This window comes from Perognathus longimembris, chromosome 14 (genome assembly GCF_023159225.1).
Source record: "Perognathus longimembris pacificus isolate PPM17 chromosome 14, ASM2315922v1, whole genome shotgun sequence".
Classification (NCBI taxonomy): Eukaryota; Metazoa; Chordata; class Mammalia; order Rodentia; family Heteromyidae; genus Perognathus; species Perognathus longimembris.
This window is the reverse complement of record NC_063174.1, coordinates 32,308,316-32,327,264: the sequence shown is the minus strand read 5'-3', so window position 1 is coordinate 32,327,264 and position 18,949 is coordinate 32,308,316. Positions and strand designations below refer to the sequence as shown.

General features: G+C 43.0%; 1 protein-coding gene across 1 annotated transcript in view; it reads right to left on the bottom strand.

The window, feature by feature from the left end:
* The window catches only part of Rhoj (ras homolog family member J), a 95,206-nt gene extending 80,170 nt beyond the window's left edge, over nt 1–15,036 (bottom strand). The window contains exon 1 of the mRNA XM_048361942.1: nt 14,339–15,036. Coding sequence (XP_048217899.1) covers nt 14,339–14,519 — 181 coding nt within the window. The 5' untranslated portion in view covers nt 14,520–15,036. The remainder of the gene's footprint in view (nt 1–14,338) is intronic.
* Between the last annotated feature and the right edge of the window lie 3,913 nt (nt 15,037–18,949).

The window sequence follows — 18,949 nt, the reverse complement described above, 5'->3', positions numbered from 1 at the left end:
TGGCTTCAAAATAGCTGTTGTTGGTTTGAAAGCAAAAGGAAGTGGACAAATAAAACATACTTAAGAATTATGTTGAGGAAAGACATGCTTTAGAATTACTAGTTTAAAGAACTTACTAGAGTTCTGGTTAAAAAAAATTGAAGGGGGAGGGAAGCAGCTGTCAGAAGTGAGAGACTGAAGAGAGGAGGAAGATGGCGCCACCACAGTAGGGAGGCACTCCAACTCGCTCCAACTGAATAGCGAGCTGGGAACTCCAGCACCCAACACCCCATCAAGAACCCAGCAAAACCAGTAGCCAGATGCAATAGAGAAACGCAGGAAACAAAAAAGAACAAAAAAAGAAGAGCCTATAACCTGCACGGAGCCGGAAAATCTCCGGGGTACCCTCCCCCCACCTGCCGACCCTGGCCCGAACAGGGCCAGGCTGGGAAAGGGGACCCGGCGCCGGCAAACCGACTGCTGAAAAGTCATGCCAGGAGCGCAGTCCAGACAGCAGGACTCCATGGAACCCAGGGGAACGCGGACCAATTGAGACAGATGGCGGCGGCGATGGGAAGTTTGGGACCGCACTGCCAGGATCGGACGTGAGCGGCGGGGAAATTGAGCGGGAGCCGGGGCCGCCACCACCAAACGACCGCCCAGCACCCCACCCCCGAAGGGCCAACAGCAGCGCGGGACACACACACAATTCAGGACCAGTGAGTTCCCCATTACCCCTTCCTCCAACGGGAGACCAGCTATCAGAGACCCAAACCCTACAAAGAAGCTAGAGCTCCCTCCCCCTCCTCACCCCAAGGGAACAAAGAACCCCCAAATCAGGTGGCAAAAGGTCCCTTCAGACTCTGGGAGGACACAGGAGCTAGCAGAGGAGGGGCGGAGCAGTGCCAAGGCAGCAGTGGAGCCTGAACCGGCCACACCGGCCTAGCCCCCTTCCAACAGGGGCCCAGGGACCGGCAGGCATTGGAAGCCCCACCTGAGGCGCCTGGGCCTTGCGGACATTTTGAACAAAAGTGACAGGCGTGCAGGTGGGCAATACCAGCCCAGCAGGGACACCTGGGCCTGATCACACACCCCTCTTGCAGCGAAGGCGCAGTCTGTGGGCGCCAACCCGTGCCTGGACACTTGATCCCACTGGGGCCCACACATACTGCCCCCCACAGCAAACTCGCAGGAGGGCACAAGCACACCCCAACAACCCGGGGCTTGCTCTGGTAGGCATACCCCGCACAGGAGGGCAGAGCCCCCCAGTGGCAGCACCCACTCAGATTGGCAAATTTCACACAAGTGGGTGGGCCGCCCCTCAACAACACCGGCCCCAGAGCAATCCACACAGGAGGGTGAACCGCCTGAGAGGAAAGAAGAGCCAAAGAAGGGAAAAGCCTCCACGCCACACTGAATCAGCGACCAGCAAACCCCCACCAGGGGCACGCTAGGGTCAGCACAACACAGTGGCAGTCTCTATCCTGCAGAGAGAGACACATAACCTACCCACCCCCAAGTGCAGTGAGGGTGACCACCTCGGCAACAACCGAGACGGGCACGCTCACCCGTTGGGCAGTAAGGTTCAACAGCCAAACTCAAACCCAGAGCCAGGACACAAACAAGTCTCCCACTGATGGACCACCAGGAACCAGCACAAAGCCAAACCAGGGAAGCTACCCACAGATCTCCAGATACACAAATCACAAAGAAATATAACACAGTTCATCAAAGGGCAAGCCAACTTGCCAGCTCCAAAAAGCAGCACAACTGAAGAGGAGATGGAGAATAAAGAAACAACTGAGGCTTTGTTAGCAGAAATGATGGAAAGCCTCAGAAACGAAATCAGAAAACAATTCCAGGAGTTCAGAGTGGAAGTCTTGAAGGACATCCAGTAATCCAAGAAAGAAATGGAAGCAAAAATGGATACAGTGCAAACCTCCATCAAAGAAGACCTTAACATCCTGAGAAGTGAAATGCATGAAAAATTGATTTAAAATACAACTCTTTAAAGGAAGAAATTTCCACGATCAGAGCTGATCTGGCAACCATAAATAGCTTTCTGACATCCATAAACTCCGCACTTGAATCCACAGCACAAAGAGTTGACCATATGGAAGCCAGAATCTCCCTTTTGGACAATGATGCAGCCGATAAGAACCAGAAAATTACCACACTCCAAGAAATGGTAAAGCTCCAGGGCAGACTAATCCAGGAGCTAGTGGACAAAGACAAGAGATATAATCGGTGCATAATTGGAATAGAAGGAGCCGAATACCAGAGCAGAGGGCTTCAAAATATTCTCAATAAAGTTATTGCAGAAAATGTCCCCAATCTCACAAGGAACCCCATCCAGGTAACCGAAGCCTATAGGACACCTGGCAGACCAGATCCTAGAAAAGCCACGCAAAGGCACATAATATTCAAGACTTCAGATCTGAAGAATAAAGAGCAAATTTTGAATGCAGCCAAAGTGAAGAAAGAAATTTATTACAATGGGAAGAGGATCCGAATAACAGCAGACCTCTCCACACAAACCTACCACGAGCGAAGAGAATGGAAGAACACCATCCAAGTACTACAAGCTAACAATTGCCAACCTAAAATAAAATACCCAGCAAAGCTGGAGTTCATATTCAAGGGGAAAACCAGATCTTTCCATAGCAAAGAGGAGCTAAAGGAGTATGTGAATAAAAAATCAGCCCTACAGCGAATTCTAAGAGGGGACTCCCACCCATCAGAAACCGTACAGGACACACAGACAGAAACAGAAAGAAACTACGATAGCCAGAGCCCAACAGAAAGAGCAGCTCACTAAAGACAAGAAAAAAAAAGAGGAAAAACAGCCCAACAAGAAAATGGAAGGAGAAAAAACACTCTTCTCCTTGATCTCTTTGAATATAAATGGTATAAACTCTCTGATAAAGAAGAGCAGACCGGCAGAATGGATCTGCAAACAAAAAGTTGCCATCTCTTGTCTACAAGAGACCCACCTTACAGCAAGGGATAAAAACAGGCTCCGAATGAAAGGATGGAGCAAGATCTTCCAAGCAAACGCACTTATCAAAATGGCAGGAGAAGCCATCCTGATCTCAGACAAGCTGGACTTTTCATTAAAATCAACTCAAAAAGACAAAGAAGAACACTACATTTTAATACAAGGAAAAATCCAGAAACAAGACATCACGGTGATAAATGTATACTCACCGAACAAAAGAGGCCCTACATATGTCACAGAACTACAGAACAAGATAGACCCAAACACAATCATAGTGGGTGACTTTAATACCCCACTCTCTCCAAGAGACAGATCCAACACCCAGAGGATTAGCAAGGGAGCTGAGGACCTAAGTAACACCATATCCCAAATGGATCTGACAGATCTATACAGAATCTTCCACCCTACAGAGACCCAATACACCTTCTTCTCAGCAGCCCATGGATCATACTCCAAAATAGACCATGTCATAGCCCACACAAAGAACCTCAGCAAATACAAAAGTATTGACGTCATCCCATGTATTATATCTGACCACAGTGGATTAAAGGTAACCCTCAATAACAACGGTTACCACAGAGGCTATACACATTCTTGGAGGCTAAACCCCACACTGTTATCCAACACTTGGGGCACAGACCAAATTAAAGATGAAATTAGCGAATTCATAAGCCACAATAACAATGAAAATACATCACAAAGAAACCTATGGGACACAGCTAAGGCAGTACTGAGGGGCAAGATCATCACCCTCAGCACTCACATTAAAAGAATGGAAACAGAGCAGGTGAATAACCTCACGATGAAACTAAAACAACTGGAGAAACAAGAAATGAGCGAATCTAAAATGACTAGGAGGAGAGAGATCACAAACATTAAAGAAGAGATAAATCTGATTGAAAATAGAAAGACCATTCAACAAATAAATAAGACTAAAAGCTGGTTCTTTCAGAAAATAAATAAAATCGACAGACCCCTCGCAAGACTTACAAAAAAAAGAAGAGAAGAGACTCATATACGTAAAATCAGGGACTCCACCAGAAAAATAACAACAAGTACACACGATATTCAAACAATCATAAGGAACTATTTCCAGAGCCTCTAATCAGTAAAAAACAATAATTTTACAGAAATGGATCAATTCTTAGAGAAGTACAAACTGCCCAAACTGAACCAAGAAGAAATAAATCAACTAAATAAACCAATAACTTACAGTGAGATACAGGAGGTAATCAAGAACCTCCCAACAAAGAAAAGCCCAGGCCCAGATTGATTCACCAACGAATTTTATAAAACCTTTAGTGAGCTAATACCAATACTCCTCAAACTCTTCCGTGAAATAGAAATAGCGGGAGAAATCCCAAACTCATTCTATGAAGCTAATATCATACTCATTCCAAAACCAGGCAAAGACCCAACAAAAAAAGAGAACTACAGACCAATATCACTAATGAACACAGACGCAAAGCTCCTCAATAAAATTTTAGTTAACAGGATCCAGAAACTGATCAAGAAAATTATACATCATGACCAAGTAGGCTTCATCCCACAGTCACAGGATGGTTCAACATCCATAAATCAATCAATGTAATTCACCACATAAACAGAACTAAAATCAAGAATCACATTGTTATCTCAGTCGATGCCCAAAAAGCCTTTGACAAAATACAACATCCATACCTATTAAAAGCTCTGGAGAGAACAGGAATAGATGGAACATTCCTCAAAACAATAAAAGCCATATACAATAGACCAACTGCTAACATCATATTAAATGGAGAGAAATTTAAATCATTCCCCTTAAACTCAGGAACAAGACAAGGATGCCCACTCTCCCCACTTCTTTTCAACATAGTGCTGGACTCCCTAGCCATAGCAATAAGGCAAGAGGAGGACATCAAAGGGATCCACATCGGCAAGGAAGAAATCAAGTTATCCCTATTCACAGACGACATGATCTTATATCTGAAGGACCCAAAAAACTCAGTAACCAAACTCCTACACCTACTAAACCATTTTGGCAAAGTAGCAGGATAAAAAATCAATCCACAAAAGTCAGCAGCTTTTCTGTACACCAGCAATGTACAAGCAGAAAGGGAAATTACGGAAACAATTCCATTTACAGTAGCCAAAAAAAAAAAAAAAAAGTACCTAGGGATCAACCTAACCAAGGACGTGATGCACCTATTTAATGAGAACTATAAAAATCTAACAAGGGAAATCAAAGAAGACACAAGGAGATGGAAGGACCTCCCATGCTCATGGGTAGGCAGAATCAATATAGTGAAAATGGCCATATTGCCCAAATTGTTATACAAATTCAATGCAATCCCTATCAAAATCCTAGTCACATTCTTCACTGAAATAGAGAAACCAATCCATAAATTCATATGGAACTGCAAAAGACCTAGAATAGCCAAAGCAATTCTAGGCAAAAAAAAAAAAAAACCAGTGCAGGAGATATCACAATACCAGACTTCAAGCTCTACTATAGGGCCATCATAACAAAAACAGCCTGGTATTGTTATAAAAACAGACCGGAAGACCAATGGATCAGAATTGAAGATCCAGAAATAAAACTGCACTCTTACAGTCAGCTGATATTTGACAAAGGAGCTAAAGACATACAATGGAATAAACATAGCCTCTTCAACTACTGGTGCTGGGAGAACTGGGCAGCCATATGCAGAAAACTCAAAGTAGACCCAAGCCTATCACCATGCACCAAGATCAACTCAAAATGCATCAAGGACCTCAATATCAGACCTGAATCCTTGAAACTACTGAAGGACAGAATAGGAAAGATGCTAGAACTTATAGGCACAGGAAGGAACTTCCTGAATAGAGTCCCAGGGGCACAACAAATAGGGGAGAGACTCGACAAATGGGACTAGTACAAATTAAAAAGTTTCTGCACAGCTAAGGACATAGCCACCAAAACAGAAAGACAGCCAACCATATGGGAAAGGATCTTTACCAGCACAGCAACAGACAAAGGCCTAATATCTGTCATCTACAGAGAACTCAAAAAACTAAGCCCCTCCAAGCCCAGTAAACCATTTAGGAAATGGGCAAAGGAGCTAAAGAGAGACATCACAAGAGAAGAGATAAAAATGGCAAAGAAACATATGAGGAAATGTTCAACATCCCTGGTAGTAAAGCAAATGCAAATAAAAACAACCCGGAGATACCACCTCACTCCAGTTAGAATGGCCTATACTCTGAACTCAGGCAACAACACATGCTGGAGGGGATGTGGGGAAAGAGGAACCCTTCTCCATTGTTGGTGGGAGTGCAAATTAGTACAACCACTTTGGAGAACAGTATGGAGGTTTCTCAAAAAGCTCAATATAGACCTACCCTATGACCCAGCCATACCACTCCTAGGCATCTATCCTGAACAGCAGGCCCCAAGATATCAAAAAGACATTTGCACTTCCATGTTTATTGCTGCACAATTTCACAATAGCCAAAATATGGAAACAACCCAGATGCCCCTGAACAGATGAATGGATCCAAAAAAATATGGTACCTATACACAATGGAATACTACATAGCGATTAGGAATGGTAAAATATTGTTATTCGCAGGGAAATGGTCAGAACTTGAACAAATAATGTTGAGCGAGACAAGCCTAGAACACAGAAAACAAAGGGGCATCATCTCCCTGACATATGACTGTCAAGATGGGGTGATGGAGAGACAGTAGAGACCAGGTCTGTGAAACCAAAAACTGCTTGTCAAATGGTATTTCCCACAGGATTGGGGCAGCGACCCAACACTATGTAACGAAAACCAAACAACTTCTCACATATAAAGGTCAAAAATTGACCTCTCAGTGGAATACAATAGCTCAAAACCTATGTATGTACGTTCATATAAAACTACTGTCGACATACTGTCTAATTTCGACATTACATTTAAAGCCCTAGGTGAATTTTCTTTTGCGTAGGCCACGTGGCTACTGTATATGTTCTTGGTACATTGTGTATTGTATATATGTCTACCTGACCTAGGGAAGGGAAAGAAAAACAGGGTGTAAGATATCACAAGAAATGTACACACTGCCCTACTATGTAACTGTACCCTCTTTGCACAACACCTTGTCAAAAATTTTGTGTTTAATTAAAAAATAAATTTTTAAAAAATTGAAGGGATTGTATTTCCAAAGAAACTTCTTCAAGCGAGAACTGAAGATGTTTATGAGTATAAAATAAGTGAATGCTTGCCCTCAATTATGCAACCAAGAGGTAAGCTGAGAAAATGATATAGCCCCCAAGAAAATCACACACCTTAAATTTCAGTTCAGATAGGGGGGGCATGGAGGATAATGAACAAGGAACAGGAATGTCCCAGAGGACTGAGCCAGGATAAGTTGACAGTGATGCAGAAAGGTATTTCTCTCAGATGGTAAATTCAGCATTGTACCAAGAGCTTTTCCTCATTGTTGCAGATGGAGGATCTTCCCAGAGTTTGCTGTAAGGATTCTATTATTCTATCACAGTGTCTCCAATTCTTCTCTTTCTGAATGAGTTGGTATATTTTTGTCACTCCGCTGTTGTTCCTCTGTCATGTAAGTGATGATGGTGGGAAATGGGTTAGTGGGATATGTAAGGGTGGGAAAATGGGTCTTTCATTCAACCACAGGGAACCACTACTAGATCAGATTGAGAGGACTGTATATCATCTACTGATGCTGGACTTTTGGTATTGGTGGCAATTGTACTGTGGGTCCCTGGGTGGCCCCTCTGGGAAAAGTTTTTACATGTAGAAAAAAATGTGTAAGGGTATTTGGTGTTATCTCCCATGGAGAAGGATTAGAACTAATGTCTGCCTTTTCCACTCTTGGTTCATGAGACACCAAGCATCCCCATGCTCTTTCTCAGGTTGGTTGATGCAGAGAACTTCTAGATTGGAGGCCATGGGAGTGTCCACCACCAGGTTGGATGGCAACCCCATGGACTGCAATGTGAAACACATGGGGTCAAGGAATACTTACTCTGCCATGGGGTTCATGTTAGTGTTTAGTTGCTGTAAGCACTTGTGTAAAAGCTATCCCCAAACCTATTTACTGGATCCCAGTTTCAATGGACACTTAGAGTCACAATTATGACTAACCTGCACAGTAAAAGGGGCCAGGCAGTGTAGAACTAAACGCCTGCTCACAGGCTCACAATGTCTGTTCATTTCAGCAACACACCATGGGATTATGGATCAGTAGGTGTAGTGTCCAATTCTGGAATGGAGTTTTGTTGTCTTGCCATCCTGAAGCTCAACCCTTGTGCTTGTGCCTTGTGCTTGCTATGCAAGTACTCTTCTACTGAGCCACATTCCTAGCCCCTTTTACAGCTCTGGATAGGTCTTGGACTTGGTTTTTATTTACTCTTGGTTATTTTATGAATCCTCCCATTACTGTGGATTGGACATAGTTCCCCACTGCTCTGGATGCTATGGTTGAGGGTGAGTCTATCATGGACTGATTTTTTTGTTTTATTTTTATCTTTATTGTAGAGGTGATGTACAGAGAGGTTGCAGTTATATATCAGGTATTGAGTACACTTGTTTTTTTTCCCTTTTAAATAATATTTTATTTTAGTACAATTGTTTTGAACAATGTCACCTTCTCCCTCATTTTCTCCCAGGTTTTTCTCTCCTATCCCCATCCTCTCCTAAGTTGCATAGTTCATTTTCAATGTAGTGTATAGTATCACTGCTAAATTACTTCACCCTTTGTCTCACTATTTCTGTGCTTCCCCTTCCCCAAATCAGATAATCTTACATACAAGACAAAAGGTACATAAATCAAATAAAGCAACAAAAGGGGAAGAAAAAGAACTTCAAAAAGTGAAAAAAAATACCTCTTGCTTCCTCTTCTTGGAGTTCATTTCAATAAGAATCATTTTATATGATCATATGCACATAGTTATTGAGCCACTTGGCTGATTTCTATTTGGTTAGAGCTGACTTCCAGTTCTCTATGTAAACAACTTCCTTTTATATCTCACTCAGCTGATAGAGTAACTGAATTTTCCTCTTTTCCACGAATTGTGTTAATTTCCTGCACAGGCAACCTGGGCTTGGCAATACCGGCTTACAGTGAATTTCCAAATGTGATGCGTTTTGACAGAGGAGCCCTCGGAGCCTTAGTCACACATTGTGAAGCAGAGAATGATGGGAAGGGTAAGTCAAGTGCATTGCAAGCACACTTCAACTGAAGCTTACTGTGCACTCTTATGTACTCCCATGTAAAAAACTATGAACACAATTCTTTACTTGTTGAGAAGAGAGAGAGAGAGACAGAGAGAGAGACACAGAGAGAGAGAGTGGCAGAGAAGATGGAGAGAGGTCTGAGAGAGATCTGCAGCTGAATAGAGTAAGAACTGGAGAAGCTGGGACTCAAGTGAATAAAGTGACCTAAGAAGGGGAATAATAGAATATCCACAGGTTTCCAACAGACCCAAATCAGTACTGGATCTGGTGAATCTTGTCCTTTCCATTTAAGGAAGGAGCTCAGGACACAGTAGGGATGGAAAAGTAAGGAAACATGTCCCGCACAACCTACTGGCTGAAGATGTGCTCCAGAGAGTCAGCCACATTGTGGGAGGTGATTAAAGCTAGATGGAGAAACAAGGAAAGCCACAGGGAGTAGATTGGCTTTTGGATCATGCTAGTTAGGAGAAAGGGATAAAACCAGGATTCAAAAACTAAAAAATACCTTTTCTGGTGGTTGTTTATTTTTGCCATCACTCATGTAAAACTCCGAAGTTACTCCAAGTATTGTTATTCTACGTAGACACACATGTCAGTTATCAATGTACATGGTCACTCTTTCATATGGAGAGTCATGTTCTCCGTCATGTCCTTCCTTCTAGAGCATACCCTGGACTTAGGTTCTCTTCCTCCCCCCTTTCTTTTTTTCTTTTGTATTTGGGATTGAATCCCAGGGCCTCCTCCATACTAACCAAGCCTTCTACTACTTAAGCTGTGTCCCCAGCCCTTTCATTTGTGTGTGTGTGTGTATACATATATATGTATATACATATATATGTGTATATATACATATATGTATATACATACACATATATATATATATTTGAGATACTGAAGTAGGGAGGTCAGGTCTGGCTGGCACCATCTTGGCAATGTGGTAGATGACAGGTTCTGGAATCTTGTCTTCATGGTAGGGGAAGATGAAGCCATGGCCTCCCAGTTGATGGGTGACCCTGAATCCCTGGAGGCAGGGGAGGGCTCTTGGCTGATAGGATATTAAATCTGTCAGTCCAGTGCCTAGGACTGGGAGTTTTCTGTGACCCTGCCCCCTGACCTGACCTATTTAGGCCTGGACCAGCTCGGGGGCCATTATGCCATGCCAAGTGTCTCCATGTTTGTGTCCTGTCTCCTGGCTGTTCTCTGGTCATCATGGTGTCCCACTTTGGCCATCCATTGGAACTAAATTGGTTTGTTGGTATTGTTTTTGTTCTTTCTTTCCTCTCTGGCCTTCATGGCTTAGTTTCCTAACTGTGTTAAGTATATTTGCTGTATTTTGGTCTTTTTTAAAATTTTTATTGTCAAACTGATATACAGAGAGTTACAGTTTCATACATTAGGCATTGGATACATTTCTTTCTTTTTTTTCTTTTTTTTTTTTTTTTTGGCCAGTCCTGGGGCTTGGACTCAGGGCCTGAGCACTGTCCCTGGCTTCCTTTTTGCTCAAGGCCAGCACTCTGCCACTTGAGCCACAGCGCCACTTCTGGCCATTTTCTGTCTATGTGGTGCTGGGGAATTGAACCCAGGGCCTCATGTATATGAGGCAGGCACTCTTGCCACTAGGCCATATCCCCAGCCCCTGGATACATTTCTTGTACTGTTTGTTACCCCCTCCCTCATTCCTCCCTCCACCTTCCCCCTCTCCCTTTCCCCCATGAGTTGTTCAGTAGATTTACACTAAACAGTTTTGCAAGTATTGCTTTTGTAGTTGTTTGTCTTTTTTATCCCGTGTCTCTCAATTTTGGTATTCCCTTTCAGTTTCCTAGTTCTAATACCTGTATACACAGTTTCCAATGTACTCAGATAAGATACAGAGATAGTGCAGGTACAACCACAGAATGTCTTTTGGTCTTTGAGAGAGGAGTCCACCATGCAGTTGCCAGCCTTTTAATAAAGACTCCCAGATTCGGCCTCTCAAAAATGTGGTTTCTCTGTTTTCCCCCTTACAACAGTGGGATCTTGCTAACTTTTTCCAGGCTTGCCTCAGACTTGCATTCCTCATACTCCAAAGTAGCTGGGAGACATGTTTACCAGTCCAGGCCAATTTTTTTTATCTCTTAATTCAATTTTTAATTCAGTCTTAGAGCTGTGTGTGACTGTCCAAAACTTAGGCTCAATAATAGCTACCAAAAAAATCTAACAATACTCGTGAAGCATTAAGAATGTATATGAATTCATTTTGTTCTCACAAACAAATCAACACCGTTATTGTCTTGTTTTCACTTTGTCAGAATGGAAGCAGAGAGGAGTTGAGTAACTTGCTCAAGGCTACAGAGTAAATATCATGTGTCTTCAGAGGTCATTGTCAGCTGAGTGTTGTGCTTCTGTTTTTTACTATTACATGTATACTTCACTAGGATGGGCAAATAATTAGTGAAAAATCCTCAAAGGATGGTCACTTTTTGATTTTTCCAAAGACTTGGAAATGAATTGCAGTTTCTCATTGCAGAGTAGGGCCTAGGTACTGAACACTGGCTCTGGATACTTCAAGAAGTTTAAAGTGACACTAGAAATCATTATCACAGATATTCACTATGTGTAACAAACTGCTCTGGACACAGAGATTGTGATTTCTTGGGAGCTAAAAGAATACAGTCTGAGGGCTGGGGATATAGCCTAGTGGCAAGAGTGCCTGCCTCGGATACACGAGGCCCTAGGTTCGATTCCCCAGCACCACATATACAGAAAACGGCCAGAAGCGGCGCTGTGGCTCAAGTGGCAGAGTGCTAGCCTTGAGCGGGAAGAAGCCAGGGACAGTGCTCAGGCCCTGAGTCCAAGGCCCAGGACTGGCCAAAAAAAAAAAAAAAAAAAAAAAAAAAGAATACAGTCTGTGAGAAGTTTTAAGGCTCAAATGCCAGTAAGTATATGTAGGATTGGAATATAAAATGAGTTGATTCTAGCAGAATCTCCCAATAGTTTAGCCTAGGTTTGATTTTTAGTGCCCTTTTCTTTCCTTTCCCTTTTCCTTTATCCTTTCCTTCTTCCTTCTTTCTGTGCTGATATTAGGGCTTAAAATCAGTGCCTGGGTACTGTCCTTTAGCTTTTTCACTCAAGACTGGTCCTCTACCACATGATCCATACCTATACTTTCAGCTCTTTGCTGCTTAATTGGAGATGATAGTGTCACAAACTTTCCTGCCTGGGCTGCAATCCTCTTAGCCCTGGCTCTCATGCTGTATTTTTAAATTTAAATATGTTGATTTGTTTCCAAAAATGTATTTATTCTCTTTCTTCCTGACACTGCTATAAATTGGTTCATCCTGTTAATGAGGATTGGATAATAATTTTCCTAAGCATTTAAAGTCTCTCATTTTAGTAGGTTTTGAGTTTCCACTTTTTTTTTTTTTTTGGCCAGTCCTGGGCCTTGGACTCAGGGCCTGAGCACTGTCCCTGGCTTCTTCCCGCTCAAGGCTAGCACTCTGCCACCTGAGCCACAGCGCCCCTTCTGGCTGTTTTCCATATATGTGGTGCTGGGGAATCGAACCTAGAGCTTCATGTGTAGGAGGCAACCACTAGGCCATATTCCCAGCCCCTGAGTTTCCACTTTTGATCTAAAAGTTTTTGAAATAAGTTCCTAGCTAATTTTCTCTTCTTGGCATACAGAAGGAGAAGAAATAACTTTTGCTATGATACTTTCAGGACCAGAATTAGATTAACTTTCTCAAAGCACAGAGCCATACATTTTATCATTAGCCTTTTTTTTTTTTCCCTCAAGATGAAAATCTGTTCTCTTTATTCTGTTCTCATTGAAATGATGTTCACTGGGTATGCTTATTTTGAGAAAACTTAAGGGGTCTAGTATTAAAATTTGCTCATCATTTCTACACATATAGAAAACTTGTTGGAGAATATTTATCATACTTCCTGTGGATCCTTTCCTGTCTGCTATGTAATAGTGTCATAAATCACAGACACATAGGTCTTGCTCTGGAAAAGAAGCTGCTTCCTATAGAAGAAGGATTTCTTTTTTCTTTTCTTTCTTTTTTTTCATGGCCACAGAGCAAAGCAAACACTCACCCTGATTTCCTGTGGGCCATTTCCTCTTTGCTGATCCTGATCTAAAGCCAGGGCAAAGGAAGAAAAACCCTCTCTCAAGCTCTCGTAACTCTGATAACTCACTGTGCCTATGACTAGGTTTGAAATGGCATGAAAACTAGGCTACTGCAAGCTTCTAGAATTCCAGGAGTGTACAGATGAGAAATGTGATAAAGACTGGTTTGAGAAATTAAAAAGAAAAGGTTAAACTCAAAGTGAGAAAATTTCGATGATGCTACTATCCTATGAAGTAGTCTTGAGAACTTCAGGACACTCAAAAGCCCCAAGTCCATGGAAAAAATTAAGTTGTGCCTATTGCACTTTAAAATATTTTAGGCTCCATTTGTCTTTTTGGGCCACATATTATAACAATTTTATTTGTGTCTGTGCTTTTTTTTTTTTAAAGAATGTATTAAAAACCATCATTTCCTTAAATCCAAAATACAGATTTCCCAATTGGTACCCCAAAACTCTTAAATATTTTTTCCCTAACCACAATTCCAGGAAAATAAAAATACAGCATTTTGGCATCAAGTATTATAGGAAAGAAAGAGTTTTGCTTTTTGATCTTAATAATTGTTCTGAATAACCATCATTTTTATTTATTAAGCATGGCATGAGACGAGAAGACAAAAAAGTAGCAAGTAAATATCTTTCACTATGCGTCTAACAGGAATTTACTTTTTTGATAGGACTTACACTATGATCCCAGTACATTGAAAAAAAAATGTTCACCATAACAAGTTAACCTTGAAACAAATGTTGAGTAAACTTTCTGGCCCCCAAAGTCTAAAGGCAGTGTAGTTAGGATATGTCTTCCAGGATTCTTCATTTATTTTAAGGGGGAAAATGTGGATCTAATACAAATGGAGGAACAAATTTCTCCACCATCCCAGCAAAGCCTTTGCTTGTCTATTGTGCCAAGCTACCAAGGAATGCCAGGCCCACCCCCAGGGCTGACATTCCAGCCACAAGTCAGGACCCTATGGACGCGGTGGAGGGGTGTCATCTCCCACACTCGTCCCCAGGACAGCAAGTGAGTTTCCCGCTTTTTCTTACCTGCATAGTGGTCAAACACCGTGGGCACGTACTCCTCCGGGAAGGCGTCGTTGGCATAGCTCATCAGCAAGCAAGTTTTGCCCACCGCGCCATCTCCCACCACCACGCATTTCAGCATCTTCTTCTCAGCATCGCCTCCATGGCAGCTGCAGCTGCCCTCGTTCCCCTCTTTGCAGTTCATTCTTGGGGCTCAGGCTGTTGTTGCTGCTGCTGCTGCTGCTACCAGAGCGCATGAAGCTGTGGGAAGTGAGCTCCAGGCAGAGGATTCACGCTGCCCGCCTTTGCCTACCTGGCAGCCCGCAGGCACATGGCAGGCGCAGGGCTGCCCTGGGGCTCACCACACCGCAAAGCACAAGCAACACATCCTGGGGTGGGCGCAGGGAAACGATGAAAAAGAAAACTCAGTTCCTTTTCTCTAAATCGACTTGAGGGAAGGAAACCTTCCTTTCTACAAACTTGTAGTAGTCTGGCAGTCTGGAAATTTCAGGAGCCCGAGGCTTTTTCCCTCCACCTTCTACTCTTCTCTCTCCAGCCTGGTGGAGGGCGCAGTGGTGGAATTTCGTCCACGACGCGTCTCTGTTGTCCACTTCACAGGGAACATGGAGGAAAGCTGGGCTTGTTCATGGAGTTTCCCCCTGGCTTCCTCCAGCCTGCCGAGGGTCAGGAAATCATGAGTTTCCTGCTGCATTCCATATTAGGACCGTGGGCTGGGGAAGGCTGCGCCAATGGAGCTCGGTGTGTGTGTGTGTGTGTGTGTGTGTGTGTGTGTGTGTGTGTGTGTGTGTGTGTGTGTGTGTGTGTGTGTGTGTTTGCACTTCTGGGGGAGCCGTGCCAGGACAGGGAGTGGGAACACACTTGGGGTCCCGCTGCAGACTTGAGCTGTCAGACTTCCTGTTCCGTGGGCTGCCTGGGGAGAGGCGGTGGGAAGGATGGGAAGCCGGCAGTGCAGTCCGCCCCAGGCAGAGCGGGGAGGGCCGGCTGGAGTTGAGCTGGAGAGCAATGCAGCAGTTACAGGATAACAGATGACATCACCCCTCACTGAGTCACCCGCTGAAAGCTCTGCAAGCAAAAAAGGGATACTTTTCTTTTTCTTCCTTCATTACATACATGAGAAAACTTATGTTCTTTTCTGGAATAAAGAATACGGCTAAACCAGGTGCTGGTGGCTCATGCCTGTGAATTGACTCAAGAGGTTGAGATATGAGGATTGAGGTTCAAAGCCAGCCAGGGCAGGAACATCTATGAGATTCTTATCTCCAATTAGCCACCAAAAAGTGGGAAGTGGAGGTGTGGCTCAAGTGGTAGAGTGCTAGCCTTGAGGGGAAAAGGTAAAAAGGACAGTGTCCAGGCCACGAATGTTCAAGCCCCAATACTCCCAGGAGAAGGAAGAAGGAGAAGGAGGAGGGAAAAGGGAGGAGAAGGAGGGAGGAGGGGAGAAAAAAGAAGTGGAGGAGGAGCAGGAGGAGGAGGAGGAAGAGGAGGAGACGACTTTCCAAAAGCAATATGGCACCAAAGTAGCCATAGCTATAATATATGGGATCAAGACTATAGCTGCCACACTGGACATAATGCTCATACAGGTGTTCCACACAGAGATGTGCCTCTGGTTGTAGCATAGAAGAAATCAATCAGATGTGGACACTGGAAGTTTCCTATTAGTAAATAAACACATCTGTGTTGGCACAGACTTCACACCCTTGGAAATGAGAGGGCTGTTTGCTTTGCTTAAGGTCCCTAATGCTGGGTTTGCTTAAATGTTTTCCTTTTCTATTTAGGCCTCTCCCCTTGGGTCAGCCTGGCGGCCCCTCTTCAATTACAAAGAAGCCATTGGCAGCTAGTTTATTTATCTGTTGGGACCCTTAAAGCAAAGTCCCCTTGAAGTGGTGCGTAAGATTAATATACTTGGTCTTGGAAAAGAAATGGAACTCTGCAAATGATTTTGCTGCATGGATCAAAATGGACCCTTTTTTATTCTTTGAGACTTTGAAGAGTTCAGATTATCCAGCTACTTTGAGCAGTGTTGTTTGTGAGGGAAAGGCAGGAGATAGGAGAAAGAGACTTCTAGTCAGCAGCTATTAATAGCATATATCCACATATCATATACATACTACCATGTAAATAAAGATAGCTCAAGTTTATTTTGTATTAGGATAACATTTGCTGTAATTCTTAATGCTTGAACATTACTTTCTTATGAAAGAATGATATTTTGGTTGAGTTAGATTGTATCATCCTCTAGTTTATGTTGCAGTAACAACCCCCACCCCCCAAAAGCTCAGTGAGTTAAAATAACACATTCTTCTTCTTTTTTACTGCTAGCCTTGTATCTTTATTGTGTGTCACTGTGATTTTTACTTAGAGATCTAGGCTGACTGAGAAGTTACATTGTTCTTATAGGCTTAGGTGGGCATAGACTGTCCACCCAGGTAGAATGGTCAGAAATATGCCTTGAGATGTATATGTATGAACTTGGAAGTAGCATGAAGACCATATCTAAAACACTCCTTACCAGAGGCCTGTAGTTTTGGGTCTTGTCCCATGCCAATGACTGAGTAGTGGTTACATAGCTATTAATCATTTGGTTTACCTCAAGACCAAATGTATGAAAACTTAACCAGCGTAGGGTGAAATTTTGAGTGATATTTCCTGCTTTTTCACTAGATATCTCAGTTCTCTGGCTCTCTTGTCCTCTGAGCTTGGCTCTGAGCTTTGGCTTTACATGCCTTTAATCTTAGCTACTCAGGTGACTGAGATCTGAGGATCATGGTAAAAAGCCAGCTAGGGCTTAAAAGTTCATGAAACTTATCTCCAATTAACTTTCAAAAAAGCTGGTAGAGGGGGCTGCCTTGAACAAAAATGCTCAGGGAAAACACCCATGCCCTGAGTTGAAGCCCCAGGACCTGCACAAAAGCAAACAATAAGAACAAAACAAATAAACAAAAACAAAAAAACACCAGAGAAAATGAAGGATGAGGATCTAAAAAAATTATTCCAGCTTTGAGCTCTCCTGTGGTTATGAGTGTGCGTGTGTGTATGTGTGCGTGAATGTGTGTGTGTGTGTGTGTGTGTGTGTGTGTGTGTGTGTGCTGGTCCTGAGGCCTGAATTCAAGGCCTGGGTGCTGTCCCTGAGCTTTTGTGCTCAAGGCTAGCACTCTACCACTTGAGCCACACCTCCATTTCCGGCTTTTTGGGTACTTAATTGGAGATAAGAATCTCACAGACTTTCCTTCCCTGGCTGGCTTCAACCTGCAATCCTCAGATCTCAGCCTCTGGAATAGCTAGGATTATAGGCTTGAGCCACTGGCATGGTATGGTTTGATAGGTTGTTTCCTGCCAAAGAGTACCTGCATGAGGGACATGTCAGATGCCACAAGCTGGCCTGTACAAGTTTGTGCCTCACTGAGAGGGGCCTCTTGATCAGAATAATGCAAAGATACGAGCCCCTTTCTAGACACTGAACAAGAAGATTGCCTGGGTGAGATGCCTTTTCCTTGTTAGTATAAAGTATTATTATTATTGTTATTGTTATTTTGTTGGTCATAGGGCTTGAACTTGTGACCTGGGCACTGTCTCTGATCTCTTCAGTTCAAGGCTAGTGCTCTACCACTTTGAGCCACAGTGCCACTTCCAGTTTTCTGGTGATCAATTGGAGATAAGAGTCTCAGACTTTCCTGCCCGGGCTGGCTTCAAACCATGATCCTCATATTTCAGCTTCCTGAGTAGCTAGGATTACAGGCGTGAACCACCAGTGTCTAGACATCTATTATTTTATTTTTGCTTTATTTATACTGGTAGGTTAATTTGGCATAAAGTAGGAAACTCTCCCCTTCTGATTTGGACATAGAAACTTATTGTCAGATTAACTGAACATCCTTGATATCATTGGGGAAATAAAGAATGATTTTTTCTTGCTTTCTTCCTCTAAAATATATTTTGCAAATGATATGTATTAAAAATAAGCTGCTATATACACCACATCATGAAAATATAATCTATATGGCTACTGGGCTAAATCAACTTGATGACTATCATTTTAAGAGAATAACTATATATCTACTTCTCAAGCTTGTTTCTTTGCTTAGCATCTGTCACCTGCACTTAATCTTTTTTTTTTTTTTTTTTGCCAGTCCTGGGCCTTGGACTCAGGGCCTGAGCACTGTCCCTGGCTTCTTCCTGCTCAAGGATAGCACTCTGCCACTTGAGCCACAGCGCCGCTTCTGGCCGTTTTCTGTATATGTGGTGCTGGGGAATCGAACCTAGGGCCTCGTGTATCCGAGGCAGGCACTCTTGCCGCTAGGCTATATCCCCAGCCCTGCACTTAATCTTTTTAATGCTAAGAGAATCAATAAAATACTTAAAATTTTCTGTGTTAAAGATCTTTTTAAGACATGTTGGAATTTTCTTTATGTCACCAAGTGAGGCTTCCTTGAAGTAAATGTGGTCTTTTGAAATCCTATTGAAGACCCAGGATTTGGGAAGCTGATTAACTGGCCTTCTGTGGTTGCAAACCCAGCCCTGAACCTAGGGGGAAAAGGGCAGACTCGATAAAATGAAGTAACAGCTCAGATGGTTTGAAAAGCCTTTGTAGAAATATAGATTTTTTCCACTGTC